We start from the raw sequence: 20492 nt of genomic DNA, 5'->3' as shown, positions 1-20492 counted from the left end.
TCTCAACAAACGAGAAGGTGGACTGTGGGTAGCAACCCCATCAGGGATCAGAATCCCTAAATCCTCGAAGCTAACCATGAAGTGAACCCCAAGAACACAGAGTTTTAAGTGAATTTTGCAATAAAAATCATCTGGTGGTTCAGTCAGCAGGCTAGTCTAAAAATACAGATATATTTAACCTTCCAGCTTTGGGGTTAGAAATGTGAAAACAGGGGCGCCTGGGTGGCACAGCGGTTAAGCGCCTGCCTTCGGCTCAGGCGTGATCCTGGCGTTACGGGATCAAGCCCCACGTCAGGCTCCTCCACTATGAGCCTGCTTCTTCCTCTCCCACTCCCCCTGCTTGTGTTCCCTCTCTCGCTGGCTGTCTCTATCTCTGTCAAATAAATAAATAAAATCTTTAAAAAAAAAAAAAGAAAGAAAGAAATGTGAAAACATACTGAGAGCAGCGGCCCCAAGCCTTAAATTTCATTTAATCTTGTCAGCTGAACTAGCTGGAGCTGAAATTATGGACTCAGAAGTAAAAGTTGCTGAGCTTTACAATGGGTTGTATGAGCAGCCCCTAGTCTCCTGTGCTGTGTGGACTTGGGGGAGTCACTCTCTGGCTAGGTTGTGTTGTCTGTTTAAGGTGAACAATGACCCCTTTGCCACTGCATGGGGCTGAATCAGTTATAATGAATTTTCCTTTCTTCGTCAATCCCTGTTTCTTGGCCTCTGTGCCGCCCACTCTCCCACCCCTCCTCACCTCCTTGGCCACCCCCTCCCAGCCTCTTCTCTTCCGTTTTACCTCCTACTGTTGGGGGACCCGGGGCTTGGTCCTCACCCTCTGTGCACATCTCTGCCCGGGTGAGCTCATCCATCCATGGCTTTAAATGCCACACACTTGCTGATGCCGTCCCAGCTTCATCTCCCACCCTGGCCTCCTCCCTCAATTCCAGACTCATGAATCCAACCACTTGAATGAGATTCTCGGCTTTCCTGTGTCCCAAACTGAGCTCCTGATTTCTGCCCTCCATGGACCTGCTCTGCCCTGGTCCTGGTCCGGGCGTTCTCATGGAATGTTCCCCCTTCCTCTCACATGCCCCAGCCGTGACACCTTCCTCTTCCTCACCCTCAGAGACAGTCCTTCCCCATGCCTGGAGCCCACCCACTTCCCTTCCTCCCCCCCCCCCCCCCACCTCCAGCAGCCTGATCACAAACCCTCTTGCCTCCCTCTGCACCATTGTCAGGGCTCTGCCCCAGTTGCTGATGGTCTGTCTTGCATTCAGGAGCCAGTGGGATTCTGGAACCTGCTTTGTGACATCGGCGGTGGCCTCATCTGACCCATTTGGAGCAGGGGAGGGCTGTGAGGAGCTGTGTGAGCCCAGCCCACCCACCTCCAACACCCAGTTTGTATGGACCTTCGTAATGTCAAGCTCGGGGCCTAGCACCAGCTAAGTGCTCCATCCTTCCCAGGTTGTAAATGGGTAAAGGCAGAGCTGGATCCCGTTCTCCTGGCTCCCAGCCTCTGCCAGAGGGAGGTGCCTGGCCAGCTCTGGGAGCAAGACTGGCGGGGCCCTTGGAGCTGGTGGGGAAGGAGAGAAGGGTGACATGGCTTCTGCTCATTCCCTCTGCCTGCTTTGCCCAAATCCCTGTGGCCACCCTAATCCACCCTGTCTAATGGAGCGCAAGCCGGCTCAAGCCCCTGTGGGATGAGTCTGCAAATCCCTGGGGCTGGGAGCTCACCATCTGTCCCCAGGATGCCCTTTGCTCTCTCTCTTTGCATTGGAGAGCCAAATGATGGTAAAAGCGTATCATGGCGAAAGCCCCCTCACCATAGCCCTCAGTGATGAGATGGAGAAACTCAAGTCCAGAGCCTCAAACCGTGAAAGTCACTGCTTCAGACCCCAGAGCCCAGGAAGGCTTTCCACATGACCAGAAAGAACAGTTCTTTAGGGTTCCATCATCAGATGTGAGAGGTCGGGGCGGGAGCTGCAGGGTGAACTGGCCCTGTCCCGTTTTCTCCCTCAAACGCAGTGCGGGCTGGTGGTTTCACACCAGCCGGAGTGCAAATCCTGACGCTGACCCTATGGGACCTTAAATGAGTCACTTCATTCCTTGAGGTCTCTATTTTCCCATCTGCAAAACGAGGCTCAGGGTAAACGTCTCCTCTTTGTAGGGTTATTGTGTGTGTATTAAGCAGAGTCCTTGCTAATGTTAAAGGTCTGCTTGCTGGTGCTTCCTTCCTGGCCAGCCCTGTTCTCCCTCCTGCTGCTCAGGTGTACTGGGCTCATTCAGCCTGACCTCCTTTCTCCCTCCATTCTGGGGGGGGGGGGAACGGCAGGGTTTTGCAAGGACAAACTTGGGGAGTACCTTGGGCAGCTGGAACCAAGGTCCTGGTGGCTAGGAGAGAGAGGAAGAGAGGGACAGAGAGAGAAAGAGAAATTGACAGAGACAGAGAAGAGAGACAGAGATGGGCAGGGGGCAGAGATAGAGAAACAAACAGAGAGACAGAGAAGGACAGTGTGGGTGTCAGAGACAGCCAGAGAGAGTTGGGGTCAGATACACTGCCAGAGAGGAAAGAAACAGCCCCAGGAAGTAGGGCTCCCTCCTCTCCTAAGAGGGAGGGAAAGGAGTTATAGGAGAGCCAGTTCTGGGCACGCTCCATGTTCAGGAGGGGTCTCTACCCTCAGGGCGGCCTCTCATCCCTTCCCCAGAATCCCTAAATCCTCTCTGGGCCCTGCACATCTGTCACATCCGTGAGCTGACCGACAGCGGCTGGCGCAGGTGAGTGTGGCTAGGGAGTGCTTTGGTTGTGCGCTGAGGAGGAGGGGCCCAGGGCTGTCGGGGAGAGGCAGGCTGGCGCGGTGGAGACAGTGGTCGGGCCGGAGACCCGAGTGATAAGACTGAGAGGGTGTGAGACCCCGCTGGAGGCCTGGGAGGGCAGGGCGAATTGAAAACCCATCTCTTCCCCAGCCAGCTCAGCCAACATTTATTGCGCGCCTCCCCCCCTCCCCAGGATCCGGGGCTCCTTCCCCTTCCCCGCGCGACCCGGGGTTCTGCCTCTGCCAGGTGCTCAGAGCGTCCCCGCGTTCTGTTCCCCTCCCGGCCCTGTCTTCCTCCCGCAGCGGGACAGCGGATGGCCCGGCCCCGGAGCCCCCGAGAGCCGCGGCTCCCGGCGCTGCTGCCGCCGCTGCTAGTGCTAGTGCTGGTCCTGGTGCTGGTGCTGGCGCAGGCGGGCGCGGCGGGCGCGGCGGGCTCCGTGCGCCTGGCGGGCGGCCTCACGCTGGGCGGCCTGTTCCCGGTGCACGCGCGGGGCGCGGCGGGCCGGGCGTGCGGGCAGCTGAAGAAGGAGCAGGGCGTGCACCGGCTGGAGGCCATGCTGTACGCGCTGGACCGCGTGAACGCCGACCCGGATCTGCTGCCCGGCGTGCGGCTGGGCGCGCGGCTGCTCGACACCTGCTCGCGGGACACGTACGCGCTGGAGCAGGCGCTGAGCTTCGTGCAGGCGCTGATCCGCCGCCGCGGCGACGGCGACGAGGGGGCCGTGCGCTGCCCCGGGGGCGTCCCCCCGCTGCGCACCGCGCCCCCCGAGCGCGTCGTGGCTGTCGTCGGCGCCTCGGCCAGCTCCGTCTCCATCATGGTCGCCAACGTGCTGCGCCTGTTTGCGGTGAGGGCACTCTCTCCCCGTCCTCGTCCCGTCCTCGCCCTCCGGTCTCCTGGCAGAAATCCTCAAATCCACCAAGATCAGCGGCTGCTTCAAAGAAACCCCGTCCCGTGGGCCAGATGCAAGCCCGAGCCAGATCAACCCAACCGGTCCACCCTTCCTTGTCCGCCCTGGTGCGCTGCCAGAGCGGCCGTCTGCACACACAGCCCTCTGTGAGAATTAAGGAACCCTACCTTCTGGAAGGTCAAGGGGGCCCCCTCCCAGACGAGGCTGCAGCCTCCGCCCGCCCGGGGCCTGATTGACTAGAACAGGGCAGCCTCTAGTTTAGCCTGTACTTGGGCGCTTGCTTGGGTGTCCTCGTTTGGGGCACACACGGCACCGTGGGGTGGTCTTGTCCCGGGCCCCGGGGAGAGCTCTGGGTAATGAGGTGCAAGTTTTTCCTGGAACCCGGGCCCTCCTTCCCATGGGGCACCTAGGACATACCCCTGACTGCTGGGGTTAGTTCCCTCATCTTTAGGGAATCATCTCAAATGAAGGGCAGCCCCCTCCTTGCACCCTGGGGAGCAGTGACTGGTGGAGGGCATAGGAATCAGGGATTAGGGGCCTTTGCATTAGAGTTGGGGGGTTTTCCATAGTAGTCATTCACTGGGGTTCCACTGGGGTTCGGTAGGGGGAGGAGGCGTTTCTGTCCTCCAGTCTTTCTGTGGAGAGAGGACGGCTTTGCTTCCATCTGGCTAGGGAAGGGGACTTCTGTTTGAGAGTTTCTCTGATTCTTCTAGGCAGGGAGTCTGTTTCTACCATGCTGGGTAGGGGTTTTATCTGGGCCCCCCTCCATCATCTGCATCCATGTAATTCCCCCCACCCCTGTTCCCACTGGGTAGCAGCTTGTCATACAAACACACCTTCTAGTTGGGACAGGGAGAGCTTATGTGTGTTTGCGGCGGCTGGGGGGGGGGGGGGGAGTCCTCATCTCATCCACCTGCCCATGTCTGTCTGCATTTGTACTTCTGTCCCCTGCCTCGAGCTCTGGTTTCTGTCCCTTTTCCTGTGTCTGCCCCTCTAGGCTGAGTGCAGAGATCTCAACCTCAAGGGCCTTCAGGGGCCAGGTCTGGGGTGTAGGTGAGTGAAGCAGGACCCCGCGAGTCCAGGGCCCACTGCTGCCAGCTCCACCCAAGACTGAGGTCACGCCCCACTCCCACATTTTAGACACTGACTGCCAATTCAAAAATGAAAGAAATGAAGACATTGGTGCATGAAAGGCAACCAGGGGCCAGATTTGGTTCCCTGGGGCCCGTTTTGCAGTTCCTGGTCTAGGAGCAGAGTTGAGGGTTTCCGAATTCATGCATCACTGTGATCGCAGGCGTTTTAGATGAACTTCTCGGAGGAGGTTCGAACTGCACAGGAAGGCGGTTCTGAAGATCAGACTTCAGCGTCTAGACCACCCGGAGTAGCTATAGCGTCCATTACCTGTGCCGGGCCTTTCTCTGACCTTCCCTCCTCCTTCGTGGTTCTTCTTGTTTTTCTGTCTCTCCCCGTCTCTCTTTCTCTCTCCCCTCTCCCTCTTGCTCTTCCCATCATGTCTCCACACTCCACACTTTCTTTCTGCCTTGCTTCAGACATCCCTGTCTCCCCTAGACCAGCTCAGCCCACTCCTTCCAGAACCTTCCTTCTCTTCTGCCCTTCACACCAGGTCCCATCTCACCCCTCTTCTCTGCCAGCCTCCCTTTTCCCTTCTTTCTCAGCCTTCTGCTACCCCTCTCCACTCTCCTTTCACACTTGCCCTTCCTGTCGGCCATTCTCCAGGATCAGCTCAGCCCGTAATCCCAGCTGTCAGTCACTCTAATGGACACAGATGAACCCATTTCCATGCAGGCCCCTCCATTAGGCCAGAAAGAGCTTTGAATCAAATAATGTCTTCCCAGCTCCCCTGCCCGCTCTGACCCTGCCTGGGGCTGCCGCTCCCCTACGCAGACTTGTCCCTTGGTGTGAATTAGGAAAATATGTTGTCTCCTGGGGCTGACAAGGAGTCCCATTCCCCTTGCTGATGCAGCCTGTGCCCAGCAGCTGGATTGGCTGCAGGCTGGACTTGAGCCTCCACTTCCCCTTTGCCTGGACACACTCAGACATCTCAAATACAGAATGCTCCCCACACCCTTGGGCCTCTCTATGTGGCTCTCCCACGTTGATGCCTGGCGCCCTAATCCCAGACTTCTGTGCCGCAACCTGTGTCCTGGATCCCCGCTGCCCTACCTCCCCCTGGGGTCACTGACCGTCCATCCATAGCCCAGTTGTCCTTCCCCATTCCAGATACCCCAGATCAGCTACGCCTCCACAGCCCCTGAGCTCAGCGACTCCACGCGCTACGACTTCTTCTCCCGAGTGGTGCCGCCAGACTCCTACCAGGCCCAGGCCATGGTGGACATCGTGAGGGCACTGGGATGGAACTACGTGTCCACGCTGGCCTCTGAGGGCAACTATGGCGAGAGCGGGGTTGAGGCCTTTGTGCAGATCTCCCGGGAGGCTGGTGAGCTGGGAGCAGGGTCCAAGGCATCAAGGAGCCTACAGAGGGGGAGCCAGGGGCCATCAGACAGGACCCTGAGATGGGGCGCTAGGTCCATGGTGGAGAGCCTGGATGGTGCCCCTGTGGGCAGGCGTCCCTTTCCTTTGGAGCACTCGGCCCTGCCCCAGTAATGCACGGTGGTGGCCCCGGTGGGTGGGCGGCTGGGTTGAAAAAGAGGTGACTCTGGCATCCCTGACACCCAGGGGGCGTCTGCATTGCTCAGTCCATCAAGATTCCCAGGGAACCAAAGCCGGGAGAATTCAACAAGCTGATCAAGAGGCTCATGGAGACGCCCAACGCCCGGGGCATCATCATCTTTGCCAACGAGGACGACATCAGGTGGGACGGCGGGCACATTCAATCACCGTGGTTATCAGAGGCTCTCCTTGAAGGCCCTGCGCCCTCTTCTTACACATTCCCCAGCCATACACATCCTCCCTTCCTCCTCCTCCCTCTTCTTGACCCCCCTCGCCCTCCTGCCCTTACACGCTTTTCCTGCTGTCATCTGTCTGGTGCCCCCGGAAACGCACCAGGCCCCGTCAGGATGGAGGTGCTCCAGGACAAGCCAAGGGGAACACGAAGGAATCCCTGTCTGTTCTTACCATTCACAGTGGGGGAGAGACCTGTGGGCAGATCTAAGTGCCGAAAATAAGCTGTCAGGGAAGGAGCCCCAGCGGCAGTTCGGGGGTATCCGCAGGTGGCCGTGGCCCCTGGCTTGAGGCCTGTGTGGCTCCGAGCCAGCAGGAGCCTCTGCAAAAGGAAGGCCCTTCCTCCAGGCAAGTGAGGTGGGCTGCAGTGCACAGAACAAGAGACAAGAGGGCAGGCCTAGGGCCCGAGCCTGGCTGGAACCCCCAGAAGCCCGGGGCAAGTGCCCAAAACTCCCTTTGCCCCACTTTTCCTGATAAATGAGGGTCTGATGAGTGGTTTGGAATGGGATGGAAGGAGAGAGATGAGCAGGAAGTGGCCAGAGGTAAGTTGGAGGAGGCTCTCAGGCCCTCACTCACCCCTTGCCCTATTCCCACCAGGAGGGTCCTGGAGGCCGCACGCCAGGCCAACCTGACAGGTCACTTCTTATGGGTTGGCTCAGACAGCTGGGGAGCCAAGACCTCCCCCATCCTGAACCTGGAGGACGTGGCCGTGGGGGCCATCACCATCTTGCCCAAAAGAGCTTCCATAGATGGTGAGTGCAGGGATGTCCCCACCCCCACCATGTCCCAGGCCCCTGCTCGTCCTTCCCCACGATCCCCTCTTGGGGGCGCTCGTTCTCCCTATCTGTAAAATTGTATCCTGCTCCATGTCCCTTCCTCCCAAATTCTAGGATTCTGAAATTCTGTGAATACATCCCTGCAAGCAATGTTTGAGTTGGGAAAGGAGGAAAAGCCCACCCCACTGTCCAGGGTCAAAAATTAGTTGTGCCTTTTCTGTTTTTGTTTTTATTTTAATTCAATGCCTGTCTTCCTCATGTTCCTGGTTCTGCAAGACACACTAATTTGAGGTTTGGGGGAGAGGGAGCAAAACCGAGGGTGGGGACATACTGTCCTGTTGATCAAATCACGAAACCTGCCTCCCCTCCCTTCCTCCACCATCCTACCTGTGAATATCTGGAAGAATCCAGCAGAGAGGTTCACTTTACAACAGGATTGATCGTTTTCCCAAAGTCTGAACTGAAGTTGCCTTGACGAGGTACTTCAGGGCTATTTTATGAAACACAGAACCTTGTAAAGACTGAGAACCCTGGAGCGCCTGGGTGGCACAGCGGTTAAGCGTCTGCCTTCAGCTCAGGGCATGATCCCGGCGTTATGGGATCGAGCCCCACATCGGGCTCCTCCGCTGTGAGCCTGCTTCTTCCTCTCCCACTCCCCCTGCTTGTGTTCCCTCTCTCGCTGGCTGTCTCTATCTCTGTCAAATAAATAAATAAAATCCTTTGAAAAAAAAAGACTGAGAATCCTGACTTTCAGGGACTCCCCGCCTCTTGGAGGTACACACCGGCCCTCACGCTCTTTCCTTCCCTTAGAGTGCACCTGGTTGCATTTGACAAATTAGAATGAGAGTTGTTTTAGCAATAAAGGCATTTCATCACCAGATAAGACGTCTGAAAGTAGGCCACTTCAGGTCTGGACAGAGAGTTAATGATGTTCTCAAAGTCCTGAGCTCTGTCCCCACTTCTGTTCCACCATTCTCCGTGGTTGTTCTGTGCCTTCATGACTCAGGTGTCTTATTCACAAAGTGGCTGCTGAAGCTCCAGCCATTACATCTTCACCACAGCATCCTAACCAGGAAAGAAGGAGCAGCATAAGTCTTCGATGTGGCGAGGCTCTGAGTTTACAACAGGATGCACATTCTACCCTGAAGCCACTGGACGGCTTTGAAATCAATGGGCCAGAAGCTGGTCACGTGGCCAGTCCTGGCTGCAAAGTGAGCAAGTGGTGAAGGGACACAGAGGAGTCGATAGTTCAGACGGTTGCTGTCCTCTCTCCTCCTTCTCAGGATTTGACCAGTACTTCATGACCCGCTCCCTGGAGAACAACCGTCGGAACATCTGGTTTGCTGAGTTCTGGGAGGAGAATTTTAACTGCAAACTGACCAGCTCAGGTACCCAGTCAGATGACGTCACCCGCAAATGCACAGGTGAGAGCTGCCCAGGGTGGCACGGGAGGTCAGGGAGAAGGCGGGAGGCCGGGCGGGGCACCCGCGGGGCCGGGCACACTTCTTCTGGGCATCCCTAGGACAGGCGAGGAACGCATCGGCCGGGACTCGACCTACGAGCAGGAGGGGAAGGTGCAGTTCGTGATCGACGCCGTGTACGCCATTGCCCACGCCCTCCACAGCATGCACCAGGCGCTCTGCCCTGGGCTTACTGGCCTGTGCCCTGCGATGGAGACCACTGATGGGCGGATGCTGTTGCAGTATATTCGAGCCGTCCGCTTCAACGGTGAGCAGGAGCCAGATCCCCTCCCACAGGGAAGGGACGCCCCTGGCATGGGTTTCTCTGCCGGACCTGGGGTGACTAGGATCAAAGGGATGGGGGAGGCAGAATGGTATCATGTCCCCTGGTACCAGCAGAGGGCCTGGCACGTAGGCAGGCTCAGACCAAGGTCTGGAAAAGGCCCAAATGGACTCAAGCCACACTCACGGTTTGTGCGGAGAGATCCACTTCTTGTTCACTGACTATCCTTTATAAAATTAGAAAGTGTTCCCCCACCAAATACTGAGCCCCTTCTCTCTACCGAGCTCGCTGTTAAATAGCACAGCTTAACATCACCCCAGACCAGCTCAACGAGCAGGTAGGACGAGCCTCTGAAAGAAATAGCCTGATTGTTCAGATGGGTGCAAATCTTTGTACAAGTCTGAACCCACCGTCTCGCCTGGCCAGCTAAGCTCTTTCTCTTTTCTTATTAAATTATGGTGACATACATATGACATGTAGCGTCATATTTACCATCGCAACCATTTGTAAGCGTACAGTTTGGTCGTGTGCACTGTTGTGCAACCATTCTCCAGAACTCTCTTTATCTCCCAAGACTGAAATTCCGTCTCCATTAAACACCAACTCCCCATTCCCCCTCCTGCAGCTTCTGGCAACTTCCATCCTACTTTCTGTCCCTATGATTTTGCCTGCTCTACGCATCTCCTACAAGAGGGATCATACAGTACGTGTCCTTTTGTGACTGGCTCATTTCCCTCAGTTTAACGTCCTCAACGTTCATCCATGTTGCGGCCTGTGTCATAATGTCTCTCCTCTTTAAGACTGAAGAATAACCTTCCGTGAATAGGCAACGCTTTGTTTGTCCATTCAGCCCCCAGTGAACACGCACTAGGTTGCATCCACCCTTTGGCTGTTGTGAATGATGCCGCCGTGAACATGGGCGACTCACCTTTGAGTCCCTGAGCTGAGTCCTGGAAGTGGGGTTGCTGGGTCAGGGGTAATCCTACCTTCAGTTTTTGGAGGACCTGCCACACTGTTTTCCACGGTGACGGCACCATTTTGCACCCTCAACCAGCCACGTATCGGGGTTCCACTTTCTATTTCCCGGGGTGCTAACAGTGCCGGGTCCTGATGGGTGGGAGGTTTTTGCCCTGATGACACGGGGCGTCTCTGCGCGTGCGCGTTACGCTCTTCCTTGACCTTGGCGGGGCCTTGCGCCTCTCCGGGAGGGGCTGGAGAGCCCGCTGAGGATGCGGGGCTCTCGCTCCAGGCAGCGCGGGGACCCCCGTGATGTTCAACGAGAACGGGGACGCGCCCGGGCGGTACGACATCTTCCAGTACCAGGCGGCCAACGGCAGCGCGGGCAGCGGCGGCTACCAGGCGGTGGGCCAGTGGGCGGAGACCCTCAGGCTGGACGTGAGTGGGCGCGGACACGCTGAGCTCGGGCTGCGGGGCGCGGGGCGCGGGGCGCAGCGGCCGCCGGACGCAGGTCCCAGGCCCGCGCGTCTCCTGTGCCGCAGGTGGAAGCCCTCCAGTGGTCGGGGGAGCCCCGCGAGGTGCCCGCGTCCCAGTGCAGCCTCCCCTGTGGGCCGGGAGAGCGGAAGAAGATGGTGAAGGGCGTGCCCTGCTGCTGGCACTGCGAGCCGTGCGACGGGTACCGCTTCCAGGCGGACGAGTTCACGTGCGAGGCCTGCCCCGGGGACATGCGGCCCACGCGCAACCACACGGGCTGCCGGCCCACGCCCGTCGTGCGCCTCACCTGGTCCTCGCCCTGGGCCGCGCCACCGCTGCTGCTGGCCGTGCTGGGCAGCATGGCCACCACCACCGTGGTGGCCACCTTCGTGCGCCACAACAACACGCCCATCGTGCGGGCCTCGGGCCGCGAGCTCAGCTACGTGCTGCTCACCGGCATCTTCCTCATCTACGCCATCACCTTCCTCATGGTGGCCGAGCCCGGGGCGGCCGTGTGCGCCGCCCGCCGCCTCTTCCTCGGCCTGGGCACCACGCTCAGCTACTCGGCCCTGCTCACCAAGACCAACCGCATTTACCGCATCTTCGAGCAGGGCAAGCGCTCCGTCACGCCCCCGCCCTTCATCAGCCCGACCTCGCAGCTCGCCATCACCTTCAGCCTCACCTCGGTGCAGGTGGGCCGCGGGCTCCCGGGGCCACGCTGGGGGCGGGGGGACGGGGGAGATGGACCGCGGATGGGCTGGGGGTTGTCCTCCCCTCTGAAAATCAGAGGAGCCCTCTTCTATTTTGATTCCTAGGTTAAAAAAAAAAAAAAAAGGCTGCAGGAGACAGGGCCCCACTGTTTTGCTATAAGCAGAACTCCCCCTCCCCCCGCCCCCATCCTGCTCCATCTCGAGAGAACTGGGTCAGTAAGCTGGGGAGCGTCAGCATCCAGCTCCATTTCTGTAAACACAATGACATTATTTTCCTACACGGAACAGGCTCCTCTACAATTTGGCTCCCATATAAAAAATAAGGCAAAGAGCTATCTAGCAGTTTTTCTCAAGCCAGAAAAAGAATGTTTCCATAAAGGGAGTTCCTGCTGCCTGATCACTGCGGTAACCTGGATGGGAGGCAGGGGCTCCAGCGACCTTACTGTGGAGGGGGGCATCCAGCTCCATAAATGTCCAGGATTTCATGACCTACGTGCAGCAAAAGCAAGAGTTCCTTCAGGGGTTTCTCTAAGGTGGTAACATTATGGCATTGGAAGTTATTCTCATGGTCTGGAAAGTACCGGATGTTTTCTGTGTAAAGGGTACGACTCACGGGCATGTGTGGGTGACATGGTGGCATCGTAGAGCCAGGCCAGTTCTCAGGGCTACGTGGAGGGCCTGTGCTCAGCCTGCTTTGGACATGGCACACTCTGCACTCCAGGCAAGCCCTTCCCCCTGCCTAGCTCTGCGTCTGCCACGTTCATTCCCACCTTCAGGCCTCTGACCCTGCGATTCTCCACAGCTGAAAGGTGTTGCCATCTTCCTGCAGATAGCATGGCCCGAGCTGTCCCTGTGAGGGCCAGAACACCAATGCCCAGTGCATCCCGACTTCTTACCTCCCTGCTTCCCTGCCCGAAATCCCTGTGCTGCCCCTGCCCCTGTCCCACAGGACAGAGATACTTAGATGACAGTCAGTATTTCCGGCCTCGTCAATGGACTCCCCACATTATACCCTTCTTTCCAGAAATCCCAGACCCCTGCAAAGAGGCACACCTGCATTTTACTAGGTTATTCGTCAATATGGTGGACATGAAATGGCATCTTGTTATTTTAATTGCATCTACTTAATTACTAGTGCAGCTGGCCTTTGACGTTTCCTCTTCTGCAATGTGCCTGTTCCTATGCTTTGCTCATTTTCTATTATTTTGTAGTTTTTTGTTTTGTGTTTGTTTTTGTTTTACATGTATTGGATGCTAGTTCCTTATCAGTTACAGGGGTTGTGAAGTTGGTGGGTCTGTTTTGGTTGCTATTCCTGTGTATCTCAGGCCTTGGATAAGAGTTTCTCATAGGCAACTCTTTCCCTACCTAGAAGCTTGTTCTAGGAGGAGCCTCCATACTGCTTTCCTGGACGGTGGGTGGGGTGTTATTAGTCCCTTGTCTGTGGAGCTACTGCCTCTGGAAGAATCACATAAAGGTTCTCCTTCCAGGTCCACAAATTATTAAAAAGCATCCCTTCCTCCAGGATCACACGGCCCCACTCTAGGTACATAGCATGGCACTCAAGTGTTAGCTAAATTTCAGCCCTACCTGCCCCCACAGCACACACACACGCACACACCAGGCAGTCTTGTGCAGTGAACAACCTGCATAAATGAATGGGGCAGCCCCTCCAAGGTCCCACCTTTATGCAGGAATCTTACTTCCTGCTCCCCAGCTCCCCTTGGCTCAAAGTCATGTCTCCTGTCACTGTGAGGGAACTGCTACTCCATCTCCTCCCTGTTAGTGCTTGCATTTGACTTTTAAAAAAAAAAAACATTTTATTTATTTATTTGTCAGAGAGAGAGAGAGCACAAGCAGGGAGAGCTACAGGCAGAGGGAGAAGCAGACTCCCCACTGAACAAGGAGCCTGATTCAGGACTCGATCCCAGGACCCTGGCATTAAGTCAGATGCTTAACCGACTAAGCCACCCAGGCTCCCTGTGTTTGATTTTGATAACCTCCCAGGCCAGCTGGCATCAGCTCACATCCTTACTTCTCTCTGTTTTGTGCCTCATTCTGAGCTTCACTCTGCATTCCTACACGATTTCATTACATTATGTCCAAAAGTTCTCTGGATCTGAAGAAGGATGGGGTCCCTAGGAACTAGGTTTGCCATGTTGCTTGATGGGATCAAGCTAGCATTTTCATGTCTACAGAATGGAGATGGTACCGCCGACACGGGGGGTTGTGAGGAGAGAGAATCTCTGCTGAGTCTGGCTCTTAATCGGTGGGGCAGGCACAGGCTCCTTCCCCAAGCTGGCATGGAGAAGCTATGTTTAGGCAGTCACTATAGCTTGCTGGGCTTGGTGATGGTTGGAATACAGGAAGAGGACATCCAGGGCCCCTTACCCAGCCAGCCCTGACATTGCCAGCATGGACAGTCCCCTCCTGGATGGCCCTCCCCTCTCCATGGGGGAATCTCAGGCCTAAACATCCCACTCAGTAGGCCAAGAGCCTCGAGGCGACGCTAACCTGCCAGAGACATTGGTGGGTGGCCAGGCTGGGTGTGTCCCTGATCGGGTGTTGGCTCCCGCAGGTGGTGGGAGTGATGGCGTGGCTGGGGGCCCAGCCCCCACACAGCGTGATCGACTATGAAGAGCAACGGACAGTGGACCCAGAGCAGGCCAGGGGGGTGCTCAAGTGTGACATGTCGGACCTGTCCCTCATCGGCTGCCTGGGCTACAGCCTCCTGCTCATGGTCACATGCACGGTGTACGCCATCAAAGCCCGTGGCGTGCCCGAGACCTTCAACGAGGCCAAGCCCATCGGTTTCACCATGTACACCACCTGCATCATCTGGCTGGCTTTTGTGCCTATCTTCTTTGGCACCGCCCAGTCGGCTGAAAAGGTAATCTGGGGTCCCTCCGTTGGTTCCACTGCCTCCTTTGTTTTCTGCTTGTCTGTGGAAGGGCTCAATTGTCCCAAGAGCTGGGCCACCCACATGCAGGATTGCTTGTTTGTTAATTCATTCATGTACTTAAAAACCCATTCACTCATTCGTCAGTCTCCTTTGCTGCTTCAGTCAGTCCCATTTCCCTTCGTTCATTCGTGTGTTCATCCATGCTTCTAACCATCCATTAACTTGGGTTTTTTTAAAAGATTTATTTTTCTTGGAGAGAGAGAGTGTGTGTGTGAGTGGGGGGAGGGGCAGAGGAAGAGGGTGGGGGAGAATCTCAAGCAGATTCCGTGCTGAGCACGGGACCCAACATGGGGCTCAATCCCATGACCCCGAGATCATGACCTGAGCTGAAACCAAGAGTTGGACACTTAACCCACGGAGCCACCCAGGTACCCCTCCATTAACTTAATTTTATTCAGTTACTTCTTTATATACTTTATACCCATCAATCCATGAATCTGTTGGTCCATTCACTTGCTCATTATTCCGTCATTTATTTGTGTGTATAGCAGAACATGTTTATTCACCCTTGTCGTTCATGTGTTTGCCCGCTTGCTCTTTTATTCAATGTGCTCACTCATTTGTAGATTTGAAAACATATCCATCCATTCATTAACATGCTCTAGCCTGTTTTAGGCGTGAGGACCATTTCCCCAGGTGTCACTCGCTGCGAATGAGCCCTTCGCTTCCCTGGGTCACTTGTCCACTCGGTCCCGTGTTATTCATCCTCCTTCCTGCCCACATCAGAGCCACACGATGACCATCACTTCTTCATGCCACAGCGTCTTTGCTTATATGGTTGCCCTTTCCATTCACCCAATGGACACAGACTCGTGGGGGTGGGGGTGGGGGAGAACAGGGATGAGTCCAACCCAGTGCCTTCCTCCATGGCTCAGATCTACATCCAAACCACCACACTGACTGTGTCCTTGAGCCTGAGCGCGTCGGTGTCCCTCGGCATGCTCTACGTGCCCAAAACCTACGTCATCCTGTTCCACCCGGAGCAGAACGTGCAGAAGCGCAAGAGGAGCCTCAAGGCGACCTCGACAGTGGCAGCCCCACCCAAGAGCGAGGACACAGAGGAGCCCAAGTAGCGAGTGTGGCAGGAGCGGGGATGGTTGCTCCCTCTCTTCTGTTCTTTTCTTTCTCTTGCTTCACGGTGAAAGCCCAGGTCTGCAGTGAACAGTCAGAAGCAGGAGTCCATGAAGCCCATGCCCGCCAGGATCCACACTTCATCCCTGCTCTTCCGTGCCTGTTGGCATCATACGTACTTACTGCAGACCAGACTTTCTACTCGTGGTGGGAGACAGCTACTGAGAGGATCCTAGGGAGGGACTGAACTTACACACTCCCTGCTCTGGGTTCAGAGAGCGTCATGAAGCCCCCGGGCTTGGCCCAGCGTGGGTGAGATTTCTACCCAACTTGCCACCAGAACCTGGGGATTGGGCAGCATGCAAGAATGTGTAGATCTCACTCTGGAAATACAGGGCTGGATTTGGGGAGGGGCGGTTTCCACAAGAGACCTGGGGTTCTGTCTTCTGGACTGAGTAACTCAGGCTTGGCACTGAAGGATCAAACCTTGGGTGAGACAGCCCTGTGAGCAAGGGTGGACCTGAGACAGGATGTGGGAGCCAGCAGAGGTTCTGGGATGTACCCCCATGGGGTTACTTGTGTTGAGGTCTTTTTCTCAGGACCTTCGACCCTGGGACCTGGGGCATGTCGCACTTAGACTATAGCTTTTTGCCTTTCCCATGCACACCCCCAAACATGTGTGTGGTGTTAGTGGTGTGAGAATAAAGCAACAGGGCAGCGGTTGCCCTTTTCTGATGCCCGTGAGGGATTATGGTCAGGAGTTTCAGGTTGGGGCCAGTGACAGAGAGTTGTGTCCATGGTGACGATTAATTCCAAGTAGACATCTTAGGACGAATATCAAAACTTTCCTCTCCCAATACTTACTGAGAGGTCCCCTTTGAAAGGCAAGCACGAGGCATGAGGAGGAAGATACTTGGACTTCAGATGCATGGACATTTATTTTTCAGGGTTTTTTTCCTCCCCAAAAGCTTGGTTTCAGTCATGGAATTGTATTCCCCTGTGGTAGGATTGACATTTGTTAAATTGACTCTTTTCATTTATCAGTTTGAATTCTCTAGTATCTAATGTCTGGAACTGATTCTGAAAGTCAACCACACTTCATACAACATACAGACTCTTTCCTCTTCCTGTGTTGTGTAAATAGATTTTGACCCTGGGCCCAGGTGTTTCTGTGTTCCTTAAGTTAATAGGGCTTCTCCTCAGAATAGCATTTTTGGTGTACAAACTCTCCTTCCTCATGTTTTTTGCATTCCTATGGTTTCTCCACAGCGTGAATTATGAAGTTTAATTTATCGCTCGGTGCTTTCCAAAATTCATTATTTCGTAGGGCTTCTTTCCTTTGTGAGTTTTCTGATGTGTAATGTGATGAGGTGTGTTTTCTTGCTGAAGGCTTTTCCACATTAGTGCTTTGATAGGATTTTTTTTTTTTTAAAGATTTTATTTATTTATTCGACAGAGATACAGACAGCCAGCGAGAGAGGGAACACAAGCAGGGGGGGTGGGAGAGGAAGAAGCAGGCTCATAGCGGAAGAGCCTGACGTGGGGCTCAATCCCACAACGCCGGGATCACGCCCTGAGCTGAAGGCAGACGCTTAACCGCTGTGCCACCCAGGCGCCCCTTTGATAGGATTTTTGTCCTCTATGAATTCTCGGAGAGTCAGTGAGCTCTGATATCCAAAGGAAGGTGTTCCTATGGTTGTTTGTTTTTGTTTTTGTTGTTGTTGTTGTTGTTGTTGTTGTTGTTTTCTTGGTGTTTCTCCCAGGGTGAATTCCCTGTTGTGCAACAAGTGTTGACTTCTAGTTGAAAACTTTCCCACTTTTTTTGTTTTTTTTACATATTTGTGATTTTCCCCACTTTGAACTCCATGACTTAGAGTTTGGATGGTTTCTCAGTAGAACTTTCTACATTTAGAGGATTTCTCCCCAGTGTGAGGTTTCTACCTTAGAGTCCTGTCTTCCTCCTGAAGACTCTCACACACTCCCCACATTCGTTCATACCGGTCTCTCTGATGTGAACGCTTTGCCACAAGCAGGTCCTGGCTCCTTCTTAATGGGCATCTCATATTCAGTCCACTTGTAATGATTCCCACAGCATGCGCCATTTTGTGTGCGGTGGAGAACACTCTGTTACTAACGTGTTATCAGACGTAGCACATGTTCTCCAATGTACTCAAAGTTTGGACTCCCAGAAGGCTTTTCTATGATCGGTGTGTACAAAGGATCGTTTGGTGTTCAGTGTGGGGTTGACAACTTCCTGAAGGTCTTCCCATGCTATTTACATACATAATTTGCCTTCTCTGAGGTTCAATCAATTTGAACCCCAGAATAAAGGTGGTTTTTTTTTCAAATTTGTGGAATTTACAAGGCATTCTGCCTGTGTGGTTTCTTTTATGCTGAATAAGAACTGGGCTATGCTTGTCAGCTTTCTCACATTTGTTGCCCCTGAAGGATTTCTCCCCAGTATGAATTCTGTGTTCCCGTGAAAATGGGGCTCTGGATTGGAGGCTTTCTCACAGTACGATCACAGTGTTCCTCTCCAGTATGAGTTCTCTAAAGCAGGGGAAGATTACATTTTGATATAAACTTTTATTCACCTCTTCGTAAGAGTGCCATCTGTGTCCAGTGTGAGGAGAGTCGTATAAGGAGGGCCTCTCTCATATTAACTTTATGCTATGTCTTTTCACTAGTGTGAATTTTTCGACACCTCTATTACATTTGCTATAGCTTTGTCACATCTATTGCATTTTGTGGTCTTCGGAAATTTCCCCCCAATTCATTGGCTTTCATTGTCTCTCACTCAGTGACTTCTTGTTGAATAAATGTAACTTTTCCCAGAAGTTTGACTTGCATTTTCTGCTGCTTTTTTATGTAGTCACCAATTTGCAAGACTCCTTCTGAACTGGAATAAAGTGCACAATTTCAGGTGAATCTTTCCACCGTCGTTTTCTAGAATCAAACCTCTTCAGAAATCCTCCATTATGTTGATACCTTTTTTTCTAAATATGAAAAATTCCCAAGTGTAAATATTTTCAATTTCCTGGGCTTTGAGGAGGGAAGCCTGCTGCCGTGTGGACAGAGTACTGACAGCTATAGGGGGCTGGGAGTTTCAGAGATGAACTTTCAGCCTGTGGAGCAAAGGGTAGGAACAAAGATGGGGTGTAGTTCTGAAGGCAGAGACCCTGAGGGGAGGCTTGGATGAAAGGCAGTTGAGGGTGTGGAGAGGCAGATTAGTGAAGGGACCGGGTTTGGACACTGAGCCTCATCGCTTCCTTCGTGGATTATTGTGGCAGGATACTCACTAGTCTGTGCTTCCTGTGTCTTTCTCCTCCATCCCACACACCAATGTCAAAATCACCATTCTGGGGCACCAGCTCCCCGCTCTTACAGGGACGCTGCAATGGGCCCTGCCCTCTCCCAGCACCTGTATCTGGCTGCAATTCATTCTCATATTTGCTTGCAGACTCAGACATAGCAGGAAGGGCACACGGGTCAGGTTCCACATGCTGTTCACTGATATAATCTGTCCGATGAAGTATATTATTAGCTTATTCTATCAGGGCTCTTGAATGTTGAACTCACCCATACTATCAACTTCTGAGTTTTTTTTTTTTTTCCCGTCCCGATCTGCCAGACATGGAAATTTCCAGGGGCCACAGACTTTGTCTTGCCCCTGACACTGCAGACTTCCTTCAGTTGGCTTTTGTATCTAGAAATTATACAGTGTCGAGGTTAAGACTTCTTTTTTTTTTTTTAAAGATTTTATTTATTTATGTGACAGAGAGACAGCCAGCGAGAGAGGGAACACAAGCAGGGGGAGTGGGAGAGGAAGAAGCAGGCTCCCAGCTGAGGAGCCTGATGTGGGACTCGATCCCAGAATGCCGGGATCACGCCCTGAGCCAAAGGCAGACGCTTAACGACTGCGCTACCCAGGCGCCCCAGAGGTTAAGACTTCTTGAGATCAATGCCAGCTCTGCCACGTTAGTAAGTGACCTTGGCCAAGATGATTAGCCTCTCCCATAGTCACTGACAGCTAGAGTCACCTTGATCCCTGCAGATACCCACATCATTGACCCCATTTCTCAACATCCACCTTCCCAGTCCTACCAGTCAATGCTCATGCAGACCCCACTCATTACACAAACCCCTCAGCTGACTGATCCCAAGACCCCATCTCAGACCCCCCCCCCAAATAGCATTCCTTCCTCAAAACTGCTCTCTAGAGAAAGCTGTACTGTATTTCCCTCATAAAAATATGAATTCTACACGGGTCTGGCTGTGAAGGGTCTTGAAGGCTTTGCTTCCCATGGTTGGCCCAGGGGAGCCATGGAAGGGTTTACACAGGTGAGTGCCGGGTCTGGATCTATGGGGTGGACAAAGTCACTAATGTCTGGAGTGGGAGGTGGCTCTGGGGGGGGGGGGGACCAGAGAGATTGGTGAGGAGCCTGAGGCAGTGCACTAGGGGGAATCTGGTATTTCCCCCCATCACAATGGCTAGAAATAACATTAGGTGTGTGTGAGCAATGCTATACCTTGGTTGAAGTATATTGCTGAAATAAATTAGCAGTTGAGCCTTATGTGGTTAAGTTTTTAAGTTTCTGTATTTAAGTCCTTCCAATTTTGGAATTTCTTATTCAGTGCAAGGACAATTAATTGGGAAAGAACAAACTAATTGGAAAATTTCCCAATATTTAGGCTCTGGTAAAATTTATTCATCCACAGCAACCACCTGTAGCTTAGAAGTTTGGAGCACGAAACCTGACACCTGGCCACAGCTTGTGTTTAGAGCACCAGCCAAGCTCGCTGCAGTGGCTGATCGGGCCGTGGTCCCGCCTCTTCCTGTAGAACCCCATCTTGCTAATGCAAGTCCTGACTCTGAGCTCCACCCTCACCTTTTTAATGGCACTTAACCAGCCTCTGCCAGTTCCTGCCTCGTGTGTCCAAACCTCTTTCCCTGTCTCACTCAACTGTGCTTTGTCTGTTGTCAATTAATTCTAGTGAAGCCCAATGCAACCACACAATCTATAGCTGGGCATCTCACAGGCTCTTTTGTGTTACCCCATCTGTGTAAATACGCATCCCACAAACTACAATTATTTTGCTAATTATTTGTGTTTCATTCTGGAGTACATATCTTTTGTATTTAAGTCCCATGAAAGCAGTACTTAGATGCA

The 20492-nt window shown here is 53.8% G+C and overlaps 1 protein-coding gene across 1 annotated transcript; it reads left to right on the top strand.

Moving 5' to 3' along the window:
* The first annotated feature begins 3115 nt into the window (after positions 1-3115).
* Positions 3116-15323, top strand: GRM6 (glutamate metabotropic receptor 6). Its single transcript, XM_045795090.2, has 10 exons — positions 3116-3646; positions 5951-6167; positions 6407-6542; positions 7229-7383; positions 8691-8831; positions 8935-9135; positions 10400-10545; positions 10650-11273; positions 13867-14178; positions 15126-15323. The coding sequence occupies exons 1-10, from the start codon at positions 3116-3118 to the stop codon at positions 15321-15323; spliced, it is 2661 nt and encodes an 886-aa protein (XP_045651046.1).
* Positions 15324-20492: the final 5169 nt, after the last annotated feature.

Source organism: Ursus americanus, chromosome 5 (assembly GCF_024610735.1).
Source record: "Ursus americanus isolate L20-20 chromosome 5, mUrsAme1.1.p, whole genome shotgun sequence".
Lineage (NCBI taxonomy): Eukaryota > Metazoa > Chordata > Mammalia > Carnivora > Ursidae > Ursus > Ursus americanus.
The sequence above is the reverse complement of the archived record's forward strand: the minus strand, read 5'-3'. Positions and strand labels throughout refer to the sequence as shown.

Bases quoted from the DNA above. Each gene is read 5' to 3' on its own strand.
- GRM6 (XM_045795090.2), top strand. From the start codon at position 3,116: ATGGCCCGGCCCCGGAGCCCCCGAGAGCCGCGGCTCCCGGCGCTGCTG. The intron at 7,384-8,690 runs GTGAGTGCAGGG...CCTCCTTCTCAG, and splicing joins CAAAAGAGCTTCCATAGATG to GATTTGACCAGTACTTCATG. The intron at 8,832-8,934 runs GTGAGAGCTGCC...TCCCTAGGACAG, and splicing joins CGTCACCCGCAAATGCACAG to GCGAGGAACGCATCGGCCGG.